The following is a 27,898-nucleotide window of genomic DNA, read 5'->3' as shown; positions in this document are numbered from 1 at the left end:
CAGGCCAGGTTTGCAAGATAACTGAAATACATCCCAGGTGATATCATTTGCTGCTCAGTGATTGCAGTACTCTAGTCTGCATTTCCCCAAGGTAATACTTAAAATCTGGCCTGTTAGTGGGCCCTGAGGACCGGAGTTGAGGACCACTGCTGTAGGTTAACTGTTTTTTCTTATATAGTTGAACTAGACACTGGCACTGCATTTTGTATTTAGCATTTTACGCTACACTTTACCAATACTGTTGTCCTGGAATGTTTCAGTGTTGTATACCTTACATGAGCTAGAGAGGGCTTGAATATTTGGAGCTCAGGGGCGTTTACTTCCAGGGGTCAGCGTAGGAGTGTTATTTGGTACTGGACTGCGCTGGCCTCCTAACCTCGGTTCTCCTGGCTGATACTTGGGTTGCTGGTGATTCGGGGGTGGGGGGGCATTGGGGGTTTGATTGGGTGGACATTTTTGTATTTTTTTGTCTGCTATGTTTTTCTGTAAATGTCTGTTACTGTTTGCTGTTTTAAAACGAATAAAAATAATTTTTTTAAAAAAAAAGGTTACTAGTCTATGCTCCCTCAAAAGCCCCCAGCCTGCCAAAACCTTCTCTGTTCACTCGCTACAAAAATCAATTTTGATCGGAGAGTGTCAGAATCCAGGATAAGTTATTTAGCATTTCCTTAAGAAATGCCCTTTATGGATCCAGTCATTTTCTGTCCTAATAAGACTATATTCCTGTGGAGGACATTCCAGTGTTTGAAAAACCTAGTGCATAAAACTGGAAGGCTTCATTCTTCCTTACAGGTGCTGCCTTGCAACCAATTATTGCCGTGATGCTCATCTGCCAGACCCTGGTTGTATGGTCCAAGGATATGCCTAGAGATCCAGGTTCAACCTTTACTGATCCTTCAGATCTTCAACAGTTGGAACTTAAGCGTATTGCCGTGCACTACGGTCATACACCTGATATCTAGAATGGGCCAAGTGTCCATATGTGGAGGACCCTTTGGCTTAAATGTTGGTCTGTGAAAAAATGCCTATTATTTATGTGCTCACCATCAAAGGGCATAAGGAGGCCACGCCTCAGACTGGATAAATCTTCTAACTAAGAATAGACCCTTTCATTTCTCCCAGTCTTCTAGGTCCAAGCCCAAGCCTAGGATTATCAAAGGCTGTAGGTATGTCCCGCTAGCAATGAGGGGACCCCTCCCTCACTTCTAAAAGTGAAGGGCGTCTGTTAGTCTTTGCTACCAATTGAACCAAACACATCTTGGATGCATGGTGTTTCAAACTCTACCTCCACCCTACTTCATGATGTGAAGCCTTTCAACAAGGATACTTCTATGCTGTTTTGGCACAACTCTCTGGAAGAGATGTCATAGCCATGGTCCCAGAAAAAGAGGTTTCATGGTTTCTACTAAAACCTATTTACTGACCCCAAAGAAAAAGGAGGCATTTGCCCAATTCTGGATCTAAAGGCACTCAACCTCATAATTCAAGTGCAAAAACTCCTGTACGCAGCAGTACAACCTTCTTCTCTCAGAATTAACTCTGTGTCTCTTAATGAACTCCAAAAAAAGGACTTTATGCTAAGTACAAAAAAACTGTTATATTACTGTTTATGATGCCTTACTGCATTACAGTTTTGGATAATGATGGTTAAATTCTACTATTAAGAAAATATTTTGTGGGTGGGTGTTAAAACACCAGCCAGCTGTTAATGTTACAAATTTTTACCAGCCTATTTTACTCTCATACTTGTAACCTGCACCTTTACATTTAGACCAAACTAGTTTAATTGGTTTTGATTGAGGGTTACACAGTGTGAGCTAGGAAATCAGTGCTAGAGTCTGGATAGAGAAAAATAAAGATCAGACATCATGTCTTTGCTGCTTGGTCTGATCAGCAGTTGCAGATGCAATTTGCAAAGATAAGAACCCACCAGGAATCATGTCTGCTTTCTGCTTCGGTTAGAAAAGCATTATGGTAACACTGCAGTTGGATATCAGATGAGCCACATGGTACAACCAACAAGAAAGGAGCATTTTTAGGATGTGTAGATATTGCAAATGTGTCTTCAGATATCTTAAGGGTAAGATATCATTAGATTTGACTTGTGTTATTTTTTTTTCTTCATTTCAGGGCTATTTTGATAAAACTGTTCTGTATTATGGATTTTACACGAATGCCACCATCAGAAAAGAACCACAACTTGCACCTTACAATATGCAGCTTGCATATTTTTTTACTATTGGATTGTATTTGGCTGTTTGCTTCCTTATCCTGCTTTTCAGGTAAGATGTATAGCATCTGTACTGATAAAAACAGACCAGGGCTACATCATATTATGCTGCCTTTAAATATGTTTTCTCTGAATTCCTATGTGCTAAATAATTATTATCTTTAGAAAAAAAAATAAAAAAAAAATTGGACATCCAGTGGAAAGAAAGACTTTAATTAGACTGAAAGGCTTATCACCTAAGTGACATTATAGCTTTTTTTTCCTGAGCTTAGTCATATCCTTAGAGCATATGACTTTTCTCTACAGATCTTTCCCTAATATACATTTCTGCCACAGGAAGTGACAAAAGTCTACAAATGGTCAGATAAGGAAAACAAAGAACCCTCAAAGCACAGTTTTAGGGACTTGGTGCTGACCTACCCTACCCTACCCAGCTGGAGCTCTAGGACTTTCTTGTCAAAGTATATGTAAATTCTAACATTGAACTTCTCTTTTTTGCTTCTTTTGGTCTATTAAATATACCATTAAAAGCATTTTGTTATATCGGTTTGAGAAGTGAAAAACACCTGTTAATCCTGGCAGAAATCTTTCCCTTGCACGGTAACGTGTTGTTAGAACAGCTCATTCAAAATGAATATGCTGCCAACACACATGAACATGCCTTAAATTGCACTCGGCCATTTATTTTTTTTATTTATGTCATCGAATGACCATGTGTTGTCATGCGTTGCAGTGGATTTACTTAGTGCCTTGGGGTTCTGTTCAAAATGAATGGCTCCGCAACACAGTAACGCCTGTTTTGTGTGTTGCTGCCTGTTGCAGTGACACACATGTTACTGCAACATTAAAGTGTAAATGGGTCCCTATAGTAATTTACCTTTAAGCTAGGTCAGTTTTCTCCACAGAGGTGCAAAGTCTGTATTCTCTCTGTGAATTAGATTCTCGCAAGGATCAGCACTCCATAGCTGTGATTGCCAAAAAGCCAGGTATGTTATTTGTTAATAATGGTCATGATCTTGAAAGCACATTGAAAGCACATTGTGTTGTCACTCTATAAAATAGGTGCTTGAACAAAAACATACGTGGCAGGTCATCAAGTATTTATTTTACTGAAAGCTGCAGATGTTTATATTAGATTATAGGTGATATGGAATTACAAAATAAAGTAACACTGGGGTTTCTTTATTATTGTACCATTTCTTGGCACAATGTATTGTCACTTTAATGATTGTTTCAATTCTGCTATGCTTTAATGAGTACTTGAAGCGGAAATTCACCCTAAAGTGAAAGTTCCGCTTTATGCCCCCTTCTTCCACTCAGATCATCTTGGCGATCCAAGCAAAAGTTTGGCCCCTCTACTTTGCCTTTGCCTGTAGCCTTCTGGGACAAGTCACAGACCCCAGAAGGCTGCAGAAACATTCAGAAAGCGCAGCACAGCTTGCTCATGCACAATGTGAAGCCACCTGTAAAGCCACAAGGAGTCACAGCTGGCTTTCATTAGAAAAAAGGCCGGAGCCAGAGGCCCGAAGACCAGTGAAGAACCAGCCCATGTGAGGACTGTGCTGGATCTGTGGACAGGTACAGTAAGTGTCCCTTAATTAAAAGTCAGCAGCTACTGAGATGGATCTCCCATAATGCTCAAGGCCTTAACTCCCCAATAAAGCGGCGCCAAGAGCAGACATTGTTTTTCTGCAGAAAAAGGATTTCCCTTCTTCTTATAGGCCTTCCTTTCTCCATAAACCTTTCCCACAATTTTATACTGCTAATGCAGGGAACAAAATGAAGGGAGTAGCTATTCTGTTCTCTAAAAATGTCCCATTCTCTTTGCTCCATGAGATTAAAAAACCAGAGGGCCGTTACCTTTTACTGAAGGGTATTATTGGTCCTATGTTATACACTTTCCTCTCCTGCTATGCCCCTAATACTGGTCAGGCTGCCTTCTTTACCAACCTGTTTTGCACTTTTTCTCCACACTTTGAAGGCCTTGTGGTATGTGGCGGTAACTTGAACCTTGCCCTGGATCTGAGTCTGGACAAATCGAAACCTTTGGGTGCCCAAGTTGCGTCGCCCACCCAGGGCAAGCCTTCGAATGGCCAAATTGCTCCAGTTGAGCCTTGAGCCTAGTTGATATCTGATGGGAAAAGTGTCTATCTATGAGGGTTTATACCCACTATTCCCATGCCCAAAGTCTTAATGCCAGGATAGTTCATATCTTTGCCCACTTCTCCCTTGTTCCCTCTGTTCAACAAGCATGTATTAGAGAAATGGCTTGGTCAGAACACGCTATTTTCTCAATCTCTATTAAAGATACTGCTGCTGGGCATAGGCCTTTTATTAGGTGGCTAAACAAGTCCTTATTGAGTGACTGTCAGGAACCATAAATCAGACTGAGACAGAAAATGTAGTAAAAATCACACCTTTATTGTAATAGTAAAAATAGTACAGATCAGAAACGTAGTCAAAACATAAGCCAGGGTTTCGTAAGCCCAAATGGGTAATCAGATGAGCCAGTGATCAGGAACCAGAAGGGACATCAGCCGGGTAAAAATCTTTAAAAGGGACACAGCAGAGACACTCAGGATATCTTGACCAGACGAAGGCAAGAAAGGAATGAACAAGGCAGTTTAAATAGCCAGAAGGGGCTGGCTGTAGGCTGGACTGATGAGGCAGGAAATGGTAAACCGGTGAGTAACTGTGGAAAAAAAGAGTGGCTGGTAATTAACTGACAGTTGAGCAGCCAGAGCACTGAGAGAGAGCTGCTACAAGTCCAGCCCTGACAGCGACCCAGTCCAGTGCATTGAAATAGCAAAGTGTATAGCAGAGTACTTCCAATTAAACCAACCTGATTCTGTCTCACCTGTTACTGTATGAGCTGCTCATAAGGCAGCGCTCCGGGGCAAACTTACCCCATTCCAAACTTTATGAATCTGCCCATCCCCCCCCCCCCTATAACTCAGATGGCTCGCTGCCTTTTATCTCGATGGTCAAAAATCCAAAATTAAAGGCTGCTCATAGGGAGTCGATGGACTCTCCACAGTAAAGGAAGTCATCTTCCAAGCCATTAGGTTGACGAAGCACGCCTTTGCGCCTGGCCCAGATGGGTTCTTAGCGTTAAATTACCATAAATTTGCTGACACTCTAGCTCCTCATTTGGAGAGGTTCTTTAACTCTCTACAGGCTGGTCATAACCTTGACTCGGACATGAACACGGCATTTATCTCTGTGATCCCAAAGCCAGGGAAGGACCCTGGAGAGGTTAAAAATTACAGACCAATTTCCTTAATCAACAATGATCTTAAACCGATCTTAAACCAGATGGGGTTTATCCTTGGTAGGCAGGGCCCAGATCAGGTGCATTGTGCCATTAATATTATCTCCCTTTTACAAGCAGGATGGGCAGGGAGACAGCTCCAAATTGGCATGCTCTTATCCATCAACCTCCAAAAGGCTTTCGACTCGGTCTCTTGGCCATATCTATTTGGGCTCTTGGAGACGTTGGGCATTGGTATCAACTTTCTCACCTGTTGCAAGTGCTTTATGCAAACCAGATTGTGAAGGTACGGCTTCAGGGATTTCACTCTGACCGATCAAGACATTAGGGATTGCGATCAGGTCAGAACCAAATATTCATGGATTTGACTGCGACTGACAAATTCATGAATGCGCATTATTAGCAGATTACCTGCTTCTCTTCATTACTTCCCCCTTAATTTCTCTTCCTAACGTAACTCATCTTTTACACTATTTTGGTAGAGCTTCAGACCTACAGGTGAATGAGCACAAATCGGTAGCCATGAACATTATTCTCCCTTTGCTGTTGGTTTCTCGACTGCAAGATGCGTTCTCATTTTCCTGGAGGTTTGATTTCATTCCATACTTGGGAATCCGGCTGACGTCCTCTGTGTCTTCTCTCTCTAAGGCTAACTATCCTCGTTTATAAAAGAAACTGGAGGAGGACATTCAGGGTTGGGCAGGGCATGATCTATCCTGGCTGGGGAGGATTCATTATATAAAGATGATGCTTTTACCCCGTATTTTATACTACTTCCTCTCCCTTCCTTTAGCCATAATTTATTTAGACTTTACTAAATTTCAATCTAAACTTATATGCTTTGTGTGGAGTGGTAAGGGTCATAGGGGAGTCTAGGCCTTACCCACTTAGTTCGATACTATAAGGTGCCACAGGTGGCCCAGCTGTCAACGGTATATACTTGAATGGAAAAGCCTGATTGCTAGCTATTGAAAGGAGGGCAGTTATTGGAGTCCCACTGGATTTCGTTCAATGGCCGTCAGCGAAGTGTAGGGTGCCTATACTGGCCCCCTCTCAATCTAATTATTTAGCCATTTGGGATTGAGTGGAAAACAACAAGAGGCTAGTCTCACCCTTCCATCCCGTAAACCACCTGTTTAATAATCCTGCCAGGAACCCGAGGCCTTTCATTGGTGGCAGAGGCATAACTAGAACCTTCAGGGCCCTGGTGCAAGAAACCATGAAGGGCCCCCCTGACCCCCGGGTTGACCCAGCCAATCCGTCACCCCTATACACCTGGATAGGAGGGGCAGCATAAAGAGAAACTGATCCCCCTCTATTTTCTTCCTGTAGCAGAGAGGGGATTGGATCCTCTATATGTCACCCTGCCGCCCCTCCTATCCAGGTGTACAGGGGTGAGGCATGTGCCTCCTGGAGCATGGGGTTGAAATGAGTCGCAACAGTGGTGGTATTAATGGGGGGGGGGTGGAATGGGATCTGTGGCAGCGGTGGTGGGGGGGGGGTGGGATCAGTGGCAGCTATATTGGGATTAGATAAGTGGCAGCAGTGTTAGGATGGAATGAGTGACAGCGGTGGTGGGATTGGATGAGTGTCAGCAGTGATGGGATGGGATCAGTGGCAGCAGTGGTGCGATGGGATGGGATGAGTGTCAACAGTGATGGGATAGGATGAGTGGCAGCAGTGGTGGGATGGGATGAATGGCATCGGCGGTGGGACGGATGAGTGGCGGCAGTGATGGGATGGAATAAGTGGCAGCAGTGGTGGGATGGGATAGGATGGGATAAGAGTCAGCAGTGGTGGGATGGGATGAGTGGCAGCAGTAATGGGATGGGATGAGTGGCAGCGGTGGTGGGATGGAATGAGTGTCAGTGGTGATGGATTGGGATGAGTGGCAGCAGTGATGGGATGAGTTGCAGTGGTGGTGGGATGGGATGACTGCTGGCAGCAGTGATGAGGGGAGTGATTAGTGGCAGTGGTGGTGGTGAGGGGGGTGGGATCAGTAGCAGCGGTGGTGGTGGTATAGGGAGTGGAATCAGTGGCAGCGGTTGTGGTGGTGAAGGGGGTGATTACTGGCAGTGGTGGTGGTGGTGGTGAGGGGGGTGATTAGTGGCAGCAGTGGTGGTGGTGAGGGGGGTGGGTTTAGTGGGAGTGGTGGGGGTGAAGGGGGTGGGCTTAGTATCAGCAGTGGTGGTAAAGGGAGTGGGATCTGTGGCAGCAGTGGTGAGGGGGGTGATTAGTGGCAGCGGTGGTGGTGGTGAGGGGGGTGATTAGTGGCAGCGGTGGTGGTGGTGAGGGGGTGATTAGTGGCAGCAGTGGTGGTGATGAGGGGGGTGGGATCAGTGGGAGTGGTGGGGGTGAAGGGGGTGGGCTCAGTATCAGCAGTGGTGGTAAAGGGAGTGGGATCAGTGGCAGCGGTGGTGGTGAGGTGGGTGATTAGTGGCAGTGGTGGTGGTGGTGAGGGCAGTGATTAGTGGCAGTGGTGGTGAGGGGGGTGGGATCAGTGGCAGTGGTGGTGGTGAAGAAGGTGGGCTCAGAATCAGTGGTGGTGGTGAAGGGAGTGGGATCAGTGGCAGTGGTAGTGGTGGTGAGGGGGGTAATTAGTGGCAGCAGTGGTGGTGGTGAGGGGGGTGATTAGTGGCAGCCCTGGTGGTGGTGAGGGGGTGATTAGTGGCGGTGGTGGTGGTGAAGGGGGTGGGATCAATGGCAGCGGTGGTGGTGGGATTAGTGGCAGCGGTGGTGGTGTGGAGGCTGGCAGCAGTGGCAGTGAGGGGGGGTGGGATTAGTGGCAGTGGCGGTGCCATCCCCCACCACTACAGATCTTATCTCTATCCCCCATCACCTCTGTTGTAGAGGTGATGGGTATTATATCTGTGGAGGGGGGGGGGGTGTGATCAGTAAGAGGCAGAGGTGGTGGAGGATAGGATAAGTTGCACTGACATCTGAAAGTTTTTCACTTACTTGGTCATCAAGTCGATTCCCCCTCAGTGTTCATGTGCCTCTAGGGATGCTTGTGTGCAATGGTGTCTCCTTGCAGAGGGGAGAGCTCCTCCCCCTTTCACTCTATTGGTGTCAGCTGGTTAGCTGACTCTCTGTCAGTGCCCATCTCTGCCTCTACATAGATTGGCTTATCTCTCTCTTTGAAGAGGATAGTCAGGATGGCCCAGGCTCCTCAGTGGCTGGCTGCATGCCCATCCCCCCCGCCCCCACCTGAAAGGCGGAAAAAATGGACGGGCAAGAGGGCGACAGTAGCACAACCAGAACTGGTGGGCGGGCCCCTCACGGTGGGAAAAGGGCGGTGGGCGGGCCCCCCTTCAGTGGCGGAACCCCAGGGCCCAGTTGCAAGTGCAACTGCTGCAACCCTGGTTCCACCACTGGTGGGTGGCTATATAAAGGCCTGTACAGAAATTGACATTTCCTGACTTCTCGAGGTCCGTTTACACTAGCTCAATGTTGGTCGAAACTAAAAATGCCCTCATCTTAACTTTTTCCATTTTACCAAATTTCTAATTTCCTACACTCTTTGGGCCCATCTGTGACTGAGGACCATAAAGTCACCCCCTATGAGTCTTGGTGTACCCAAGAGGTATGGGGCAGAGGAAGTATATTGATTATTTATAGGCTGCTGCTTGACTCCCTGGATACATTCCCTTACATGTGGGCATGGGATTCGAATTTGGCCTCTGGGAGCGATGTGGAGCATTGGCATTCGTCCTTCCATCGAGCTTACAAAGGTATAATGAATGTTTCCCAAGTGGAGGCTAATGTCAAGGTTGTGACTCGATGGTATATGGTTCCTCTTGGCCTATTGAGGCTTTACCCCTCTTCCTTACCCCTGTGCTTCCAAGGTTGCAATTCGCTTGGCACCATGTTTCATATCTGGTGGGAGTGCCTGAGGTTCTGGGGCTTCTGGAATAAGGTTTTTGCCCTAATACAAAAAAATTACTAGAGCAACCTTGCATTGCTCTACTGAATGAGCAAGTGGAGAACATACCTAGTTCTAAGCAAGGTCTGATTTTTTTATGCTTCTAGCGGCTAAGCTTACTATAGCCCGATCCTGGATAAAGTCCTCTGTGTGTATGCCGCTATATCGACGAAAAGTGTCCAGCATCATGTGTAGTGAACAAATTGCCAGTGTGATTAAAGACACTACTAAACGCTTCAAAGCCATCTGGAGCCCTTGGGCTGAATATGTGCATGTAAGCCTGTAGGTGATCTGACCTTGTTAGGCTCGTCTCCTGAAGGCTTCACATCTTTGTCCTCTCTCTGGTTTCTTTCTTTCTCTTTTCCTCTTTCTATTTTCCACTCCCTCTTTTCTGTCTTCCATTTGTATTCTTTGTGGGTCCCTGTAACCGGGTTACCCTTGTTATGATTTGCTTCAGTCAGGGATCATGATAGTTTCTGTGTGTACTTTTAGAATAGTGTGAGGTGTAACCCAGTTTATTTACTCCCCTTATGAGATGGGTAACAATACCCCATGGTCATTTTTTTTAGCTCACTGGAAGTATTGTGTTGAACCTATTCAAGTGTTTTATTGTTTTAGTACTTGGAATGTATTTTTGTGTTCGTTGCTTCTGTAATATGCCAGGGCTCTGGCTGTTGCAACATTTGATATGTTCTTTTGTCTTTATTATTGTTTTACTAAATAAAAATGATCAAAAAGTAAAAATAAAAAGTCAGCAGCTACAGTATTTTTAGCTGCTAACTTTTAATGTGTTCTTTCTAGGGTGACGAGCCTGTTCACATAAGTAATTAGCACAAATGATCTACCAGAGAATCCTAACAGATAAATAATAAAGTCAGAATAATTAATATGGTATATGCAACACTGTGACTTTTTTACTGTGTAATTTCTAAAGGGAAAACATAGTATAATTGTAGTGAACACATGATACTTTGAATTGTTATTGTATTGTTTAAAGCAAACTCATTTATTTGTAAAACTTTCACACTTTACAGGATTTTTATTTTATTAAATTAAGAGATATGTACATTTGTAGTTCTCTTTCGCTCCATTGAATTACTATGTCTCTTTCTCTCTTAACATCTGTTGCTATGAGACATCAGCATCAGCAACCAAAACAGTTAATTATTTTTGTCCTAATTAGGGAACCTTCCTGATAGTTATTTTATTTCAGAATTTATGTAGCCTGCTTCCTGGAAATAGGTTGGTTTAAAATGACAGCCATCACAGAGAATATATATTAGAGATTTATATTGTGCCATGGACACGAGGCCATACAATGCGATTAGAGGAGAAGCTTTAACCTCAGGCCATGCAGGGTTTTTTTTACAGTAAGTGCTACAAGATTGTGGAACTCTCTACCACAAATGGTAGTAACTGCGGGGAGTATGGCTACTTTTAAAAGACTCTTGGACATACATCTCAAAGATCAAAACATTCAGGGGTATGGCAAATGATTACGTCCACACACACCTACACAGGTTCAACTGGATGGACTATCGTCTTCATTCAACCTCAACTACTATGTAACTATGTCGTTTGCGCATCACTTTACAAAATTACAGCAGACAGTACAGTTACAATAGAATTCAATACAAGAGCAATTAGAGGGGATGAGCCTATATCAAAGCTGGGTATAGTTGCATAAAGTTTAGAGACATAACCTGTGAATTGTGGCACCGCATCCATGTAAAACGTATAAGAACAAAAAGCAGAAATATGGAGTTTAAAAGTTGCCCCATATAATCCCAAGTGTGAAAGAAGAGGTATTCATATATATGAACATAATAAAGTTTATTGAAACAACATGATTCATATCTCATAAAAGCATGTAAAAAAAAAGCATGCAAACACTAATAATCTACCATAGCAAATTAATGGGGTATGTGTATATACAGAGAGACCTGTCTGAATGGCCCAGATAGGTTTAGTAGTGCAAGTGAGGATGAGAATCAAACCACCATATGCAGGGCCAGACATAGGACTCAATGTATCGTCACCAACAGAAATCACTGCACAATTTGCCAAAAGCTTCTTCAGGGGATCCTTTTGGTACTTGGAGATAGAAAGAGAAAAGGTAAGAACACATTTTCTAGTCAATGAATACTCACTTATGTGTCAAAAAAGCCTGGGAGCCATAGAGTATCCTGTCCCCAACACCAGGGACAAGGGAGCTATGCGCGCCCAGCTTACAACAAGGGGAGAGGGAAAGACCATGCATCAAAGTCAAACCATCTAAAGAGGAAAATCACTAAGGCTGGACCTATACTTAATGGATAAGAAGATGATGATAGTTCTATATAAATGCATATAGATGCATGTACATACATACTATATGGAGTAATTTGTTCGCCCAGTGGGAGAAAACAAAATGCCCGATCTTTGGTATTAAAGTAGAAGTAAACTCTTTTTTTTGCACTTGTACCTGCAGGTAAGCCTATAAAAAGGCTTACCTGTAGGTACCGTGAATATCTCCTGAACCTGCTCTGATCCATGCCGTTTCTTCAGAACCCAGTGCCGCAGTCCGTGACCCCTGCACGCACGTGCGGGAGTGATGTCATTGCGGTGCGGCCAATCAGATGGCTGGAGCACGCAACCCCAGAAAGAAGACCGGGTGAAGATGGAAGCCCTCTCAGCGGTGACAGTGGACCACTGGAGGGCTTTGTTCTAAGGTATTTTATAATGTGCTAGTATGTGATGCATACTAGCACATTATGCCTTTATCTTGCAGGCTTATTTGACGCATAAGTGAGTACTCATTGACTAGAAAAATGTGTTCTCATTTTTTCTCTTTTGATGTGTAAAGTCTTATATGATTGCGGTAACTGCTATATCAATAATATAGGTATATACATATGCATGCATGCCTAAAAATTTTGTAAACTTGAGTACCCTGAAGAAGCCTTTAGCGAAATGTGCAGCGATTTCCATTGGTGATTATATATTGAGTAGGGTCTCCCAGTACCAATAGGGTCCCCTGAAGAAGCCTTTAGCGGAATGTGTAGCGATTTCCATTGGTGATGATATATTGAGTCCTACGTCTGGCCCTGCATTTAGTGGTTTGATGCTCATCCTCACTCGCACTATCAGACATATCTATATTGGGCCATTCAGACAGGTCTCTCTGTATATACATGTAACCCAGTAATTTGCTATGGGAGATTATTAGTGTTTGCCTGCTTTTTATGACATGCTTTTATGAGATTTTATGCTTTTATGCTTATATGCTTATGCCTTTATGAGATATATAGTTTTTATATTTATTCACGTTGTTTCAGTAAACGTTGTTATGTTCATACATATACTGTATATATATAATGTATATGTATATAGATATGTGTGTGTGTGTGTACCTCGTCTTTCATATGTAACAGAAATAATAACCTTGTGCTGAAATATGGACAGAAAAGATACATAATATATAATATAACTAGATTAGTATCCAAAAAAATACCAAAGAAAAAACAAAACTCAAAACTGTTCATGGCAGCAGTACAAAAATGAATTGCCTCAAAAATCCCCACACTCATCCCCAATGCGGTATGGATAAACCTCTTCACTATGGAGCAAGTGAAAAGCACCTACCAGCCCCCTGGGATACTAATCACATTCAAGAAAAACTAGTGTGAACACTGACAAGAGTGAACAAAAATGATTACTTGTATCACCAAAAATGGAACAGTAAACAATGCTCTTACTGGCAGGGAGGTTTGTCATACATTTTGAAGCCCAATCTCCCTGTTGCTGGTCTATGAAGTCTTTTGGACGCTTCGGGTGGGTTTCCATTACTGTGGCCAACTGGCCCAATTATACGTACATATCTTGTATTTTGCTGTTTTATTTTCGGTGGCACAAGTGACCTTTGTTCACTCTTAGATATCATACCCCTCTTTTTGGGTCCCTTACTATCCTCTGTTGGCATGTATCTCCATGTTTGTAATTTTAGGGGCAATAGATGTCTGACTGAACACAATAAAAATTATCTGTTTTTATTATTTTTACTCTTCTTTTAATTTATGAATTCCCGGTAGTATATTTAAAGTCCTGTTTCTTTCTGGGAATTTTGTTTGCATAAGCGGAAAATGTGCGTTTATAACTATGGCTACCCCTAAAGTGGGGTACACACTATAAAAAAAATTTGGGGAAACAATCATCCAATTTTCCTCATTGTTTCACAGCAATTCAGAATCGGTGAAAGAAAATTTGTATGAAAATTCTTGTACGACAAAGACTTTTTTTTTTGTTGTTTATTGTTTCTGATCATGCACAATCTTTCGTTTCTGATTTTTCTCGTACGAAAATCGTACAAAAACAGTACAAATTAGGCGAAAATTGTTCATTCTGTTCCTGTTCCGAGATTTGGAATTTGTCACTTTGGAAATTTTTATTCAGAAGGTCGGAATCAGCTGTAGAGAAATGTGTACACACTATACAAAAATAGTACAAAAGTTCTTTGAACGAAAATTCTCGCCTGATTTTCTTATAGTGTGTACGAGCCTTAATACATGCATAACTGCGAACTACAAGACTTTTTAAAAACATTAATGCATATAGAAGGGTTTGTTTACATTTAGCTGATAGTTTTAATGCTTAACTTAAGATAAAAATAAAAAGACTCTAGTTTTCCATTAAAATCAGTAAAAGATAACAAGACAAATATGAGGACATTATTTTGCCAAGTGAAGGAAATGGGTGTTTTCTTGAAAGGAGCACCACAACTGATTAACAGAGGCTAATCATAAAACAATTATTGCATAAAAGCACAGGGTCAATGTTCATACCTTCAGACCTGTCAGGATCTGAAAATAAAGCAATACAGGGTTATTTGTTATCTTGCAAAATGTGCCTACAGACAAAAATTGTCCTTTTTTTTTTTGATCCGGCCTATTATGGAAAATTATTGTATATCTATAAACACATCCTGATCTCTTCGGATATCTCATGGTCTATCCTTCTTAGAAAAAAGTCAGTTGAACAGATCACATTTTACCTGACATTAACGGTTCCTTTCACTAAAAATAAGCTGCCACCAGGAGTCAGGTGCCTATAGATGATGCTCTCCCGAACTAAGCCTATTTTTCGCCACATCAAAATATGATCCAATGTCTATGAGAGAGTGTACATTAGACCTCCATGTGAATCCCTCGGGGAACAACAATTATGTTATAAAATCTTGTCTGATCGTAATCCTTCATTGTACTAATTGGGGGTGCTTATGTGACTACATCATCACCACGCATATTATGCTTGGATAAGTCTTAATGTGTTTCTAGTGTGTAGATCCAGCTTTACAATGCCTTCTTCCCATCTTCCAACCAATCTGAAATGTGCATACTCACAGGGGGATCTTTTGTTAGAAAGACTGTTTATTGTTTAAATTGTGCCTACATGTTCAACCACAATTTGACATGTTATAACCTTTAAACTTTTTGGGTGTCAGGGCAAAAACAAAAACAAATCATATGCAGTACATCTCTGAGTAGCAAGATTTCCAGGCCTGTAGCCTGATGTGGGTCTGCCATTTACCGGTTACCTCTTCAGCCCATGTGAGCTGCGACCCTGGGTGTGAGAACTGAGACATTGACAACTCCAGCATCTTTGTTTTGTTGTTTTATTGTAGATAAGGGGATGGGAGAAGGGAATGAGTGGGATACTTCTTTAGGCTCAACTAGGTACAACTTGGGACTTTATCCAGAAAAATGTCTGTCAACACAGCCTTGACGCCAGCCGACGCTAGCCAACGCTCACTGATGCTTAGAACACACTGTAACTTGAAAGAAGTGCTGAATCCTCGACTCTATGTCCAGAAGACTCAGGACTATGGAGTATATAACTGCTGACACTGCTGCACTGCAAAGTCACTGACTACCCACCTCCAACCTGGCATCGGCTAGAGGTAGCTTGTGGTGAATTCCCGTATGGCTGCAACTCTCAACTGATACTCTGTACAATTCAGGGCCCAATCTGCAGGCGCCCCCTTTACACTTTTAGCTTTTCAGGGTCCACTGACATGTACCCCCTTTGCTACTTCAGGGTCCTCAACCTAGGTACCCCCTTTGCTACTAGCTGACACTGGATCCCAGAAACTCCTCCAGAGTGGTCTCCTCTAACTCTTCAGGCAGACCCCCAGGGGCAATCCTCAGTACTCACGACCTATGTAGGCTTTCCTGGGACTGGACCCCTCTCGCTCTCCGCTGGTCCTCGGCACACCGGATCCCCTCAGCTCAACTCAGCACTCTCTCTGGATCCTCAGGCGACACCCCGAGACATCCACTTCCTCAGACAGGAGTAGAGACAGTCGTTCTCTCCCTCCTGCCAAAAAAGCAGAGCCATGCGCCCTTTCAGACTTATATCCTCTCCCAGAATCCTCTGCGGCAGAATCTGCCTCCAGGGGTAGATACAAGCCTGAATGTATCTCTGATTGGGTTTCCTCCACTGCCCTATCAGGAGCCTCCTTTAGAGCCAGTGGGGAAACTCCCCTCAGAACACACACTTGGGAGTCATGACAACCTACCTGACAAAAAGAAACATGGCCCTGCTGTTAGGCAGACAAGGCCTACTTTGCTTTTACCTAGCACCTATCTGTAGGGTGCTACACCTGCAATACATGCACATTTTCCAATGTGTATCCATTCAAGTACAGAAAATATTCATTGATCTGCCAGATCAGTTCCTAGTTTCTTGTTGTTGGCTATAAAAAATGCTTTCAATGGTAAATTTAACAAACCAAAATAAAAGGAGTTCTTTGTCGGGGTTTACGTAATTTTAAAATAAAGTTTTGGGTTAATTTATTTTAAGGCAGAACTCCAGTTTCCAGTTTATCACTTAGCTAGGCTTGATGTGGTCAGTCCTATCCACCATCTTCTGTGCATGACAGTTTCAGGTAGTCCATGCAATGATCCTCTAAACATCTAATTCTGGCAAAGGTTCGAATGTAACTCCCAGCTGTATGACACTGGCTGTTTTATGTCTGCCTGCAGTTTATTTTGTATGCCCTTTGTAGTTCTCCAAACTACAAGGCTGATGTATTCAGATCCCTGATGATACAAATAGCAGTAAACACACACATGGTAATGCTCATATGCAATTATTGACATCTATCTCTCCAAGCAGAATTTAGACACAGCTTGCACATAGATGTGGTTGTGTGTTGCAAGGGTAGTATGCATATTCATTTTCCTCTGCTTGCTAAGCCCAAACACATTACAGCCTCAATCTACTGCATAGGTGTGCACAGCCTATAGCAGTGATGGCGAACCTTGGCACCCCAGATGTTTTGGAACTTCATTTTCCATGATGCTCAACTACGCTGCAGAGTGCATGAGCATCATGGGAAATGTAGTTCCAAAACATCTGGGGTGCCAAGGTTCGCCATCACTGGCCTATAGCATTAGGGTGTGCACCTCAAAGCTCAAACACATATGTGTGTGCATGTGTGTGTATATATTCTGTATATACTGACGGTGTCAGTAGAGCAGTGAACAGTGTCAGTAAGGCAGAGATTGGTGTCTTTTTTATTTGTATTATTGTATTTTTTATTCTTTTTTTTTTTAATAATTTTTACATATTTTTTATGAGGCCCATTAGGGGACTTTGGTAAGATATCAACGGTTTAAGCAGGGGGAGCCTGCGCCACCCAGAGTGATTAGGGTGTGCCCAGGCACACCTGGCACACCCTGTGCACACACCTATGATCTACTGGCAGTGTATTCCGCAAAGTCTTCTGTGGAATTCCCCAGGGATGGATAGTCCCTGTGTTGGTGCACACCTTACTGATTCCAGGGCTTTGAGAGTTGCTTCTCCCTGCCCATACAGAGAGAACAGCATGGAGAAGAAGACTTTTGGAGCATAACATGCCCACAACTTTTAGACTCGGTTTAAATGTAGTGTAATAAAAATGATTTTATTACTGCTTCTTTTTTATTAGTATTATTATTATTATTATTTTGCCTGGATTGACCACGGGTACAGAGGCACAGTGGAAAATCATTGAATTGATTACTGGAGTTCCACTTTTAAGTTTATCTGTTTTTAAACTGATATTTTGCATCTGTTTTTACTATATATATATACAATCTTTGTTTTACAAATATTTAATAAATATCAACAGATCCCAGAGCACTATGGGTTAGCTAAAGAGACAGCACAACACTTTCAGACAGACTGGTTCTAAATGAAACCTCCAACTCTGCTGTTTACTAGGGGATACATCACAGTAACGGGTCATTCATCTGTGTTTGTAAATTTCACCTAGTTTTCTGATCACAACTGTTTACTTTTTCCAAGATGGGTAAATTGGCAAATAAAGTAATGACCCTAAGGGCTAGTTCACACCAAAAAAACGCACTTCAGATCTGTTCTGGATGTGTTTCTGTATACGCATTCTTTAATGCATTTTTATGTGTTTCGGTGTGTTTTTATTAATTTATATATGCGTTTCCAAATGCTTTTATCTTTTTCCCTGTTTTTTTCCACTGTACTGGGGTCCAGTGCATTTTGATACATTCCAGTGCATTCCATTAAGTTTTTTTGTGTTTTACTATGTTCCAGTACAGTCCAGTGCAGGAAAATGACAGCATGTTCTCCTTTTTTTTTTGGAACTGGAATGCCCTGGAACTGACCGCACTGGTGTGAACTATGCCATTGGAAACCATATGACCTACTTCCATGTATTTTTGATGCAGAAAAAAAAACCACTGGACTGCATGTGGTGTGAACTGGCCCTCAAGCTCTACCTCTAAAAAAGAATACAACATTTTAACAATACATTTTCCTGATTTAAAACAGATTTAACTAAAACAAAAAATGTTTTTTTTAAATGTTATCGCTTTTAGTTCTGACCATAAAAAAGATAGAACATATACACTGAACAAACTTATAAACAAAACACTTTTGTTTTTGCCCCCATTTTTCATGAGCTGAACTCAAAGATCTAAGACATTTTCTATGTACACAAAAGGCCTATTTCTCTAAAATATTGTTCACAAATCTGTTTAAATCTGTGTTAGTGAGCACTTCTTCTTTGCCGAGATAATCCATCCACCTCACAGGTGTAGCATATCAGGATGCTGATTAGACAGCATGATTATTGCAGAGGTGTGCCTTATGCTGGCCACAATAAAAGGCCACCCTAAAATATGCAGTTTTATCACACAGCACAATGCCACAGATGTCGCAAGTTTTGAGGGAGCGTGCAATTGGCATGCTGACTTCAGGAATGTCCACCAGAGCTGTTGCCCATGAATTGAATGTTCATTTCTCTACCATAAGCCATCTCCAAAGGCGTTTCAGAGAATTTGGCAGTACATGCAACTGGCCTCACAACCGCAGACCCCGTGTAACCCCACCAGCCCAGGACCTCCACATCCAGCATCTTCACCTCCAAGATTGTCTGAGACCAACCACTTGGACAGCTGCTGCAACACTCGGTTTGCATAACCAAAGAATTTCTGCACAAACTGTCAGAAACCGTCTCAGGGAAGCTCACCTGCATTCTCGTCGTCCTCATCGGGGTCTCGACCTGACTGCAGTTCGTCGTCGTAACTGACTTGACTGGGCAAATGCTCACATTCAATGGTGTCTTGCACTTTGAAGAGGTGTTCTCTTCATGGATGAATCACAGTTTTCACTGTTCAGGGCAGATGGCGTTGTGTGGGTAAGCAGTTTGCTAATGTCAACATTGTGGATCGAGTGGCCCATGGTGGCGGTGGGGTTATGGTATGGGCAGGCGTATGTTATGGACAACGAACACAGGTGCATTTTATTGATGGCATCTTGAATTCGCAGAGATACCGTGACGAGATCCTAAGGTCCATTGTTGTGCCGTTCATCCACGACTATCACATGTTGCAGCATGATAATGCATGACCCCATGTTGCAAGGATCTGTACACAATTCCTGAAAGCTAAAAAAATCCCAGTTCTTGCATGGCCAGCATACTCACCGGACAGCTCACCCATTGAGCGTGTTTGGGATGTTCTGGATCAACGTATATAACACTGTGTTCCAGGTCCTGCCAATATCCAGTAACTTCTCTCAGCTATTAAAGAGGAGTGAACCAACATTCCACAGGCCGCAATTAACAACCTGATAAACTGTATGCAAAGGAGATGTGTTGCACTGCGTGAGGTAAATGGTGGTCACGCCAGATACTGTGTTGTTTACGGACCCCCCAATACAGTAAAACTGCACATTTTAGAATGGCCTTTATTGTGGCCAGCCTAAGGCACACCTGTGCAATAATCATGCTGTCTAATCAGCATCTTGATATGCCACACCTGTGAGATGGATGGGTTATCTCGGCAAAGGAGAAGTGCTCACTAACACAGATTTAGACAGATTTGTGAACAATATTTGAGAGAAATAGGCCTTTTGTTTATAAAGAAAAAGTCTTAGATCTTTCTAAGATCATGCAAAATGGGGCAAAAACAAAAGTGTTTCACTTATAATATTTTTCAGTGTATAAAACACTACACATTTCTGTTTAACATCTTTTATTTGTGGAATAATAACTTTTGTTCTAATACTTTCCCAATTTGTTCTGTATTTCAGCATGGCAAAGTCATTCAAGAAGAATTTCATTAACCCTGCTTCCTATACAGGAAACACCGCAAAACTGCTGTGCAGCTGGGATTTCAGCATAAATAATGAAAAAGCTGTAAAATTAAAGAAAAAACATCTCAGTACACAAATAAAGGTATTAAATTAAAAATATTTCCTGGTACCTATTGACTTAGTGTGCGTCAATTGAAGAATTCCCATTGAAGATTGGCATACTATACTGTGCCTTTTGTTTCCTGTATTAACTAGAAAAACTGGTTTCTACCAAGCAAACAAGCTAGTGATTTATGGTAACAAAGCTGACTCCACAGTATTGTCCTGTATGTAAACTTTGAAACTGATACGAGATGTACAGTTCCAAGATTTCAGTAAACTGATACTGGCTAATATTGCTCCACACCACCACCTTTTGGACACATTTTCCACTAAGCCACTGTGGACAGCACCATGGCTTAGTGACTAGACTGGGGCCCCTGGTCCGAATCCTGGTCAGGGAACTCTCTGTATGAAGCTTGCATGTTGAACCCCTGCTTGCATGGGTTTCCTCTGGGAACTCTGTTTTCTTCCTACACTCCAAAGACATGCTGGTAGTTTAATTGTCTCTCGTCTAAATTTACCCTAGTATGTGTGTTTGCATGTATGTATGCATGTGAGATAGGGACCTTATCGTAAGCTTATTGAGGGCAGGGACTAGTGTAAGTCTACAGTATATAAAATGCTACATAATTGTCAATGCTTTATAAATACCTGTAATAAATACATTAATTCAAAATAAATAAAATAAAATGGTATAGTAAAAATCAGTTTTGTAAATGGCCTCACTTATTTCCATTATATCCATTATGCCCAATGAAAGTTTTTGGTTTTACTGACAACCAAAAAGTATATGCATGGATGTATCTACAGAATGCAGCTTTGTGTGCACAACTCTAGGCTTTTTGCCTAAAATTATCTACAAAGGAAGTTGTATTTGGTGCCCCTTGATATTCACATCATACAATAAATATTCGTTATAGATAAGTTTTCCAGCCACATGCTGTGCTCCCTGAACAAGTGCACTGTTATCTAGACAGACTGCCATTATCAGAAAGCAAAAGCAGCAACATTTCTTATCTAGGGTAGGATACAATTAGGTTTTTTAATCTTCAATAGAAATGAAGTCTGAATAATTTTAGTGGATAAATATGTAAGCTGAAAATAAGGGGACATCATTCAGTGTAAAATATTTTAATAAATAAAGTGAACGCTCTCACGCTTCAGATAGGTGTTAAATCTAAAAAAGCGAGTGATTTAAACACAATTCATATAAATAATGTGATATTCAAATCACCTGCTGCGGCTTTAAAATAAAACTCAATATAATACAGTAAATCCTTAATCTAAACAATGATCACTCACTGCGCATTTAAACAAAACAATTAAGTGAATATCAACAAATGAATCATATAATACTGATAAGAGGTGAAAAAATAAATATATGAGCAGAATCTTCAAAGAAGGTGTGCACAAAAGCCAGTCCACACTTCGTACACACTGCAGTTCATAAAGTGAATAGTGATCAGAAACTAAGAGTCCCGTGATGTAGTTGAATTACCCAAAATCCACCACCTTCGTGATACCGCTCCCATCAGATGGCAACCCCCCCCCCCCATATTATTGCCCCCCATTTTCATGGTCAGGGCTCATGCGCAGTGGAATCACAAGTTATAATGGGGGGATCGTCTTTTAATCGTCCACCTCGAACGGCTCCTCCTATCTCATGAATAACCCACCATAGAAAAGAAAGAGAGCTCCACTAGTGCAATATGGTCCTTACGTTTGTTTATTAACTCCTATTAAAACCCATCACAAAAGGCACTCACAAGATGTTACATAATATAGCACATGTTTCAAAAAATAAGGGGTCTGGGGTGTTCCCACACTTCTCACCACCTCCACGCTGGCAAAACGGACCTTCGGGAAACACCTCCAATCCTCCGATCAGTTCTCCGGTGTGCCGTGTAGCCACCCCCGATGCGTTTGAAAAGATTATGTAGCTTGACACAATAGGGGTTAATGATACAGACGACTAACATTGCTAGTATAGCCCCTATTGTCAATTATTACTATTTGTTGTGCCCGCTCCGACCTCAACTAAACTTCCAGTTAAAATGTTGATCAGTCCATCTTATGTGAGGGTGGATTTTGGAGTGATCCAGTATAGAATGGGTTAAGTGCACAGACGGATACTCAGTTCAGAGTGCCCTGTAAGTTAAAGAATTGTGGCACTCTGTAGGGATATGGTTAGTACTGAGCTCAGAAAGGGTTAATTGTTTTTAGTGATGAGAGGATCGATAAACCGGTTTGCTGTGCTGTGTGGCCACCGCCTTTGACGAAGTCGGAAGTGACGAAATGCGTCGGGGCGTGGCTACACGGCACACCTGAGAATTGATCAGAGGATTGGAGGTGTTTCCTGCAGGTCCGTTTCGCCAGCGTGGAGGTGATGAGGACTGTGGGAACACCCCAGACCCCTTATTTTTTGAAACATGCGCTATATTATGTAACATCTTGTGAGTGCCTTTTGTGATGGGTTTTAATATGAGTTAATAAACAAACGTAAAGACCATATTGCACTAGTGGAGCTCTCTTTCTTTTCTATGGTGGGTTATTCATGAGAGAGGAGGAGCCGTTCGAGGTGGACGATTAAAAGACGAGACCCCCCGATTATAACTAGTGATTCCACTGCGCATGAGCCGTGACCATGAAAATGGGGGGAAATAATACGGGGTGAGTTGCCAGCTGATGGGAGCGGTATCACGAAGGTGGTGGATTTTGGGTGATTCAACTACATCATGGGACTCTTAGTTTCTGATCACTATTCACTTTATGAACTGCAGTGTGTACGGAGTGTGGGCTGGCTTCTGTGCACACCTTCTTTGAAGATTACTGCTCATATATTGTGGATTTATTTTTTCACCTCTTATCAGTATTATATGATTCATTTATTGATTTTCACTTAATTGTTTTGTTTAAATGCGCGGCTGAGTGATCATTGTTTAGATTAAGGATTCACTTTATTATATTAATATATTTTAATACAAGAATGAATTACTCCTGCAATAGCTTAGAATAAAATCATAATTTTACTTTTTCACATAGTGATTGACAAAACTCTGATGATTTTAGGCTCATTGACTGTAATAAATTCATTGATATTCTCTGTATGACCTCTAGCACAACTGACCACTGTAAACATTCAAATCACTATTTTTATTATACCCCAAGATGTGGGGTATAATATTTGTGTACACGTTTGGCCACTTATTAAAAAGTGTTTTTTAAATTTTAATGATTTATAACTGTCAATGGCTCCACCTGATGCCGTTTGCCGTCCTAGGTAGAAGTAAATGTTGATACCATTATAATAAGTGTAGATAATAAAATCCGTTGCATTAACTAATGTTATTGAGCGTTCACAAAAATAAAAAAATAAGTTAAGTACATAGATTTTTTTTTTTTTTTTGCATAATTTCATTCTTATTACTCCCTCTATTGTCCCACAGACCACCAATCAAAATTGCATTAGAAAGTAACAGAGAATGAAAGTTCAAATCCATCTGGTAGCTGTGGGTCAATTTAGACAGGTCAATGACTATAAGCATGATGCAAGAGATGGTCAGAGACTGTGGACAATATAAAAGAGATTGGCAGAGACTGTGGACAATATACAAGATATGGGCAGAGACTGGGGATATACCACAAAGGATGGACAGAGACTGTGGACATAGCACAAGAGATAGTCAAAGACTGTGGACTTAGCACAAGAGATGGTCAAAGACTGTGGACATAGCACAAGAGATGGTCAAAGACTGTGGACATAGCACAAGAGATGGTCAAAGACTGTGGACATAGCACAAGAGATGGTCAAAGACTGTGGACATAGCATAATACACACGTGCAGATTATCTGCAGACTTTTGTCTGCAGACTTACCAAAACCATATAATATGAGGTCAAACCTAAACACTTTCAATTTGTATGCAATCCGGCAGGCCCTTGCACTACATAGAAAAGGTAAGTCTGCAGACAAAAGTCTGCAGATAATCTGCACGTGTGTATGGAGCTTAAAGGCCCGTACACACGTACCGATCGTCGGCATACAAACGTCGGCGGACGAAAGATCTGCCGATTGTACGCGTGTTAGTATGGTGCCTCCGACAGATGTCTGCGCACAATCCGCGGACAAAAGTCTTTCGTGCAAACATGAAAATTTTTGTCTGCGGACACCAGAACGGACGATTGTTCGCCTGTCAGTACAGAATTCGGCCGACAGACCGCAGATTTGCAAGACTGGGCATGCTCAGAAAATTAAAAACACAGGGAAAGTTAACCATTACATGACATCACTTCTGCAGTCAGCTGAAGTCTGCAGACAAAATTCTTGTGCTGTCCTTGTGCTGTCTTTGCACTTTTCAACAGACACCGACATCCCGGGGAGAAAAGACGAACATTTGTATGCCGACGATCGGTACGTGTGTACGGGGCTTTAGAGATGTGCAGAGACTGCAGACATGTTACAGAAGGTGGTCAAAGACTGTGAACATAACAAAAAATACAGAGACTGTGGACATAACACAAAAGATAGTCAGGGACTTTGGACATAACACACAAGGTGGTCAGACTGCAGACACGGCACAGGAGATGGTCAGAGACTGCGAACATACTGCAGAAGACTGACAGAGACTGTGAACATGATATAGGTGGAGTTGGAGACTAGGGACGGTTTTCTGGAGACATTTTACATAGACTGGAGACATTACATGAGACTGTTATGAATCACTGCTGGAACAGGGCAATAGGGAAACACAGATTAGAGTCTGCCGAAGACAACACAAAAAGTACCAAAGAGCCACAGGTTTTACATTGGGCCTTTAGATCTTAAAGGTGCTTAATGCTGTACCTAACAAGGTATGCAAATGCACAGGAAATTAAATGTGTATATAGATTTGTTTTATTTGAAATTATTAACAGAATTACCTTTTCTATCAATTGAAAACAGATGCTTTCTTTCAGTATCATTAAATGTAAAAGGGAAAACTGCTGGCAAAATAAAACTTTGGTTTGACTTTTCATGAAATGTCTTTAACATATTTATATTTTTAGGAAACCCTGTCAGAAAAGTTGCTGCAGAAATTAAAGCTTTCAATTAGTCAGAGGCTGGCTCGGTTTACCATTCACCTGGTTGCTTGGATCGCAGCAATAGGACTGGCAGTGTGCTGTTGTGCTGGAGTATACTTCCTCTGTGTTCATGTTGGATTATCTGTACAGGTAATGCCTTTGTTGTTTTATTAACCCCTTTTTTTTTTATTACAAATATAGCAAAATCCTACAAGATGTTAAGAAAGTGTTCAGCTTTTAAAGAACAACAATCTTTTTGCTGTGATTGCATGAGAAGAACTAAACATAATAGAAACTGCCTCTCTTAGGCCTCATTCACGCAGGCATACTACAGTGTATGCAAAAGAAAAAAGGAATAGGAGAGCCTCCCAAGAAGCAGGTATTACGTGACCCCAGACGATTTGCAGTAAAAGAGTAACACATTTATTGGACTCAATTAAAACAAAATAATAACATTGTAAGTGTCAACCCTCCACCTAGCACCATCTAACAACCTTGTTATTAAAATAAAAAGAACACCGGGCCCAGGAGCAAGAATTGTAAAGGTGTGAGAGACCATTGGCTACTTTATCATGGGGAATGCAGGTTATGAGATTGGCTATTAACAGCAATATCCTTTTGGCAACCTAAGAAAATGCAAAGGTTGTTGTTCCCTTAAAGTGGCAGCAGTCTCATAAATTAAACAGTCCCATAAAGGAAGGGGAGTATGGTACCACTGTATTCATCTAGGATGCAAGGATTGAATATCTATAGGGATTCATCCGTGACACAGTCAGAGGGGAGCAGAGAGCATGAACTCACACAGGTAGTGTAATCAGGACGGACACTGCAGCAGCAGGAAAATGTGTTTCTCAATGAAGCCGGGGAAGTGGAAGAATAGGGCAGTCTATTATAAAACAGTGTGGTGGCTGACAGCCGACTCACTGTGAGTAAAAGGTCTGCTTCCTATCCATGGGTTTCCGCCATTCTCCTAGATTCATCCCAGCCGGGAGTGCAGATAATCTCCGCCTGTCAGTGTTCCATCCCAGGGTCGCTGTGAACTTGTGCTTCAATGCGCTGTTCCACTGTGCTGCTGCAGTATCCATCCTGATTACACTACCTGTGTGAGTTCATGCTATCTGCTCTCCCCCTGACTGTCTCGGATTGATCCCTATGGATATTTAATCTGCTAAATCCTTGCATCCCAACTTTGTGGGAACCATTTGGGGATGGCTCCTTCCTGTTCCAACTTGATTGCACACCGGTGCACAAACAAGGTCCATAAAGACATGGATGAGCAAGTTTGGGGTGGAGGACCTTGACTGGCCTGCAGAGAGTCCTAACCTCAACCCCAGAATACCTTAAGGATGAATTAGAGCAGAGACTGCGAGCCAAGCCTTTTCGTCCACATCAGTGCCTGACCTCACAAATGTGCTTCTGGGAGAATGGTCAAACATTTCCATTGACCGAAACCTTGTGGACAGCCTTCCCAGAAGAGTTGAAGCTGTTATAGCTGCAAAGGATGGGCCAACTCAATATTGAACCCTACAGACAAAAACTGGGATGCCATTAAAGTTCATGTGCATGTAAAGCCAAGTATCCCAATATAACATTAAATAGGTTATATCAGTTCTAGAGATGACTGTCCCAATACTTTTGGTAATATAGTGTATGTACTGAAGTGTGTAATCTTTTTTTGCATGTTGCATTTTCGTGACCAGTTTAGAATCATTCCAGGAATTTCCAGGAATGTTGTCAGCGCAGGATGTTGCGCACATCAATCATTATATCAGTAACTATCATAAAGATCTAATTACAGAAGTGACAGAAATTCTTTTCAAGGTCATTTCTGCCAGTTAGATGTTTTGGTCCAGAGATTATTTTTTACAGCCATGCTTGGAATGGCACAGAAAAACATGTTTGTATCTAAGCAATGGTGTTGCTAGGCCCTGAAACACAGACAATGTGTCCCATGTCTTCTACCGAGTGACTTTTGCAGTAATCATTGTCGTCATACCTAGTATGACAAACATTCAAGGCATTTGAATTCGAGAATTTTAATTTTAAATCATTTACAGGATTTCTATCTTTTTCTGTGCTTAACAATGCATATTTCATTTCCTCTTAACCAATTTATGCACATTGGTTTACACTGGCGTTATACATTCTATGCACAAAGAACTGTTGGGGCATCATGTCATTTAATTCAGTTTTGGTCATATCATCATATTTATGAAATTGGTTATTATTGTTTAACTCTTTTCAAAAAAAGCATAGTAGTCTTAGACCTAGAGCCTATTCTAAAAGGATGTAGGATCACTGGTTATAGTTGCCAGTTCACAAATAAAGTAAATTTTGGAAGTGGCCTCTGTATCTGTGTAAGCCCACTATGACTTCAGATAGTGTCCTATCAAATGAAAAATGCCAATAGGTTGAACTGGATGGACTGGTGTCTTTTTTCAACCTCACTAACTATGTAACTATACCTTTTTAAGCTCTTTTTTAATTTCATGTTTATGTCACTTGAGAGAAAATGCAATCAGTCTGTTTGTTTTCCTTTCTTTTCTAATAGGAGAGCTGTGAATGTGGAGTAGAATTAGCAGTAGCTGGTTGTAAAGATAAGAGCAATACTGTCCAAATATGGCCATGTGGTCATAATAGCTCAATGATGTCACCAGCATCCCTGCCCCTTTGTTACGTATAACTGGGGGGTAGCGGAGAGTGGGTAACTCTTTCTGACA

At 41.9% G+C, this 27,898-nt stretch overlaps 1 protein-coding gene across 1 annotated transcript in view; it reads left to right on the top strand.

Moving 5' to 3' along the window:
* Positions 1 to 27,898, top strand: part of TMC5 (transmembrane channel like 5) — a 269,346-nt gene that overhangs the window by 148,677 nt on the left and 92,771 nt on the right. The window contains exons 9-11 of the mRNA XM_082260900.1: positions 2,131 to 2,282; positions 20,014 to 20,158; positions 25,164 to 25,328. Coding sequence (XP_082117026.1) covers positions 2,131 to 2,282; positions 20,014 to 20,158; positions 25,164 to 25,328 — 462 coding nt within the window. The remainder of the gene's footprint in view (positions 1 to 2,130; positions 2,283 to 20,013; positions 20,159 to 25,163; positions 25,329 to 27,898) is intronic.

The sequence above is a fragment of the Pelophylax lessonae genome, assembly GCF_965119305.1.
Source record: "Pelophylax lessonae genome assembly, chromosome: 6".
NCBI lineage: Eukaryota > Metazoa > Chordata > Amphibia > Anura > Ranidae > Pelophylax > Pelophylax lessonae.
The sequence above is the reverse complement of the archived record's forward strand: the minus strand, read 5'-3'. Positions and strand labels throughout refer to the sequence as shown.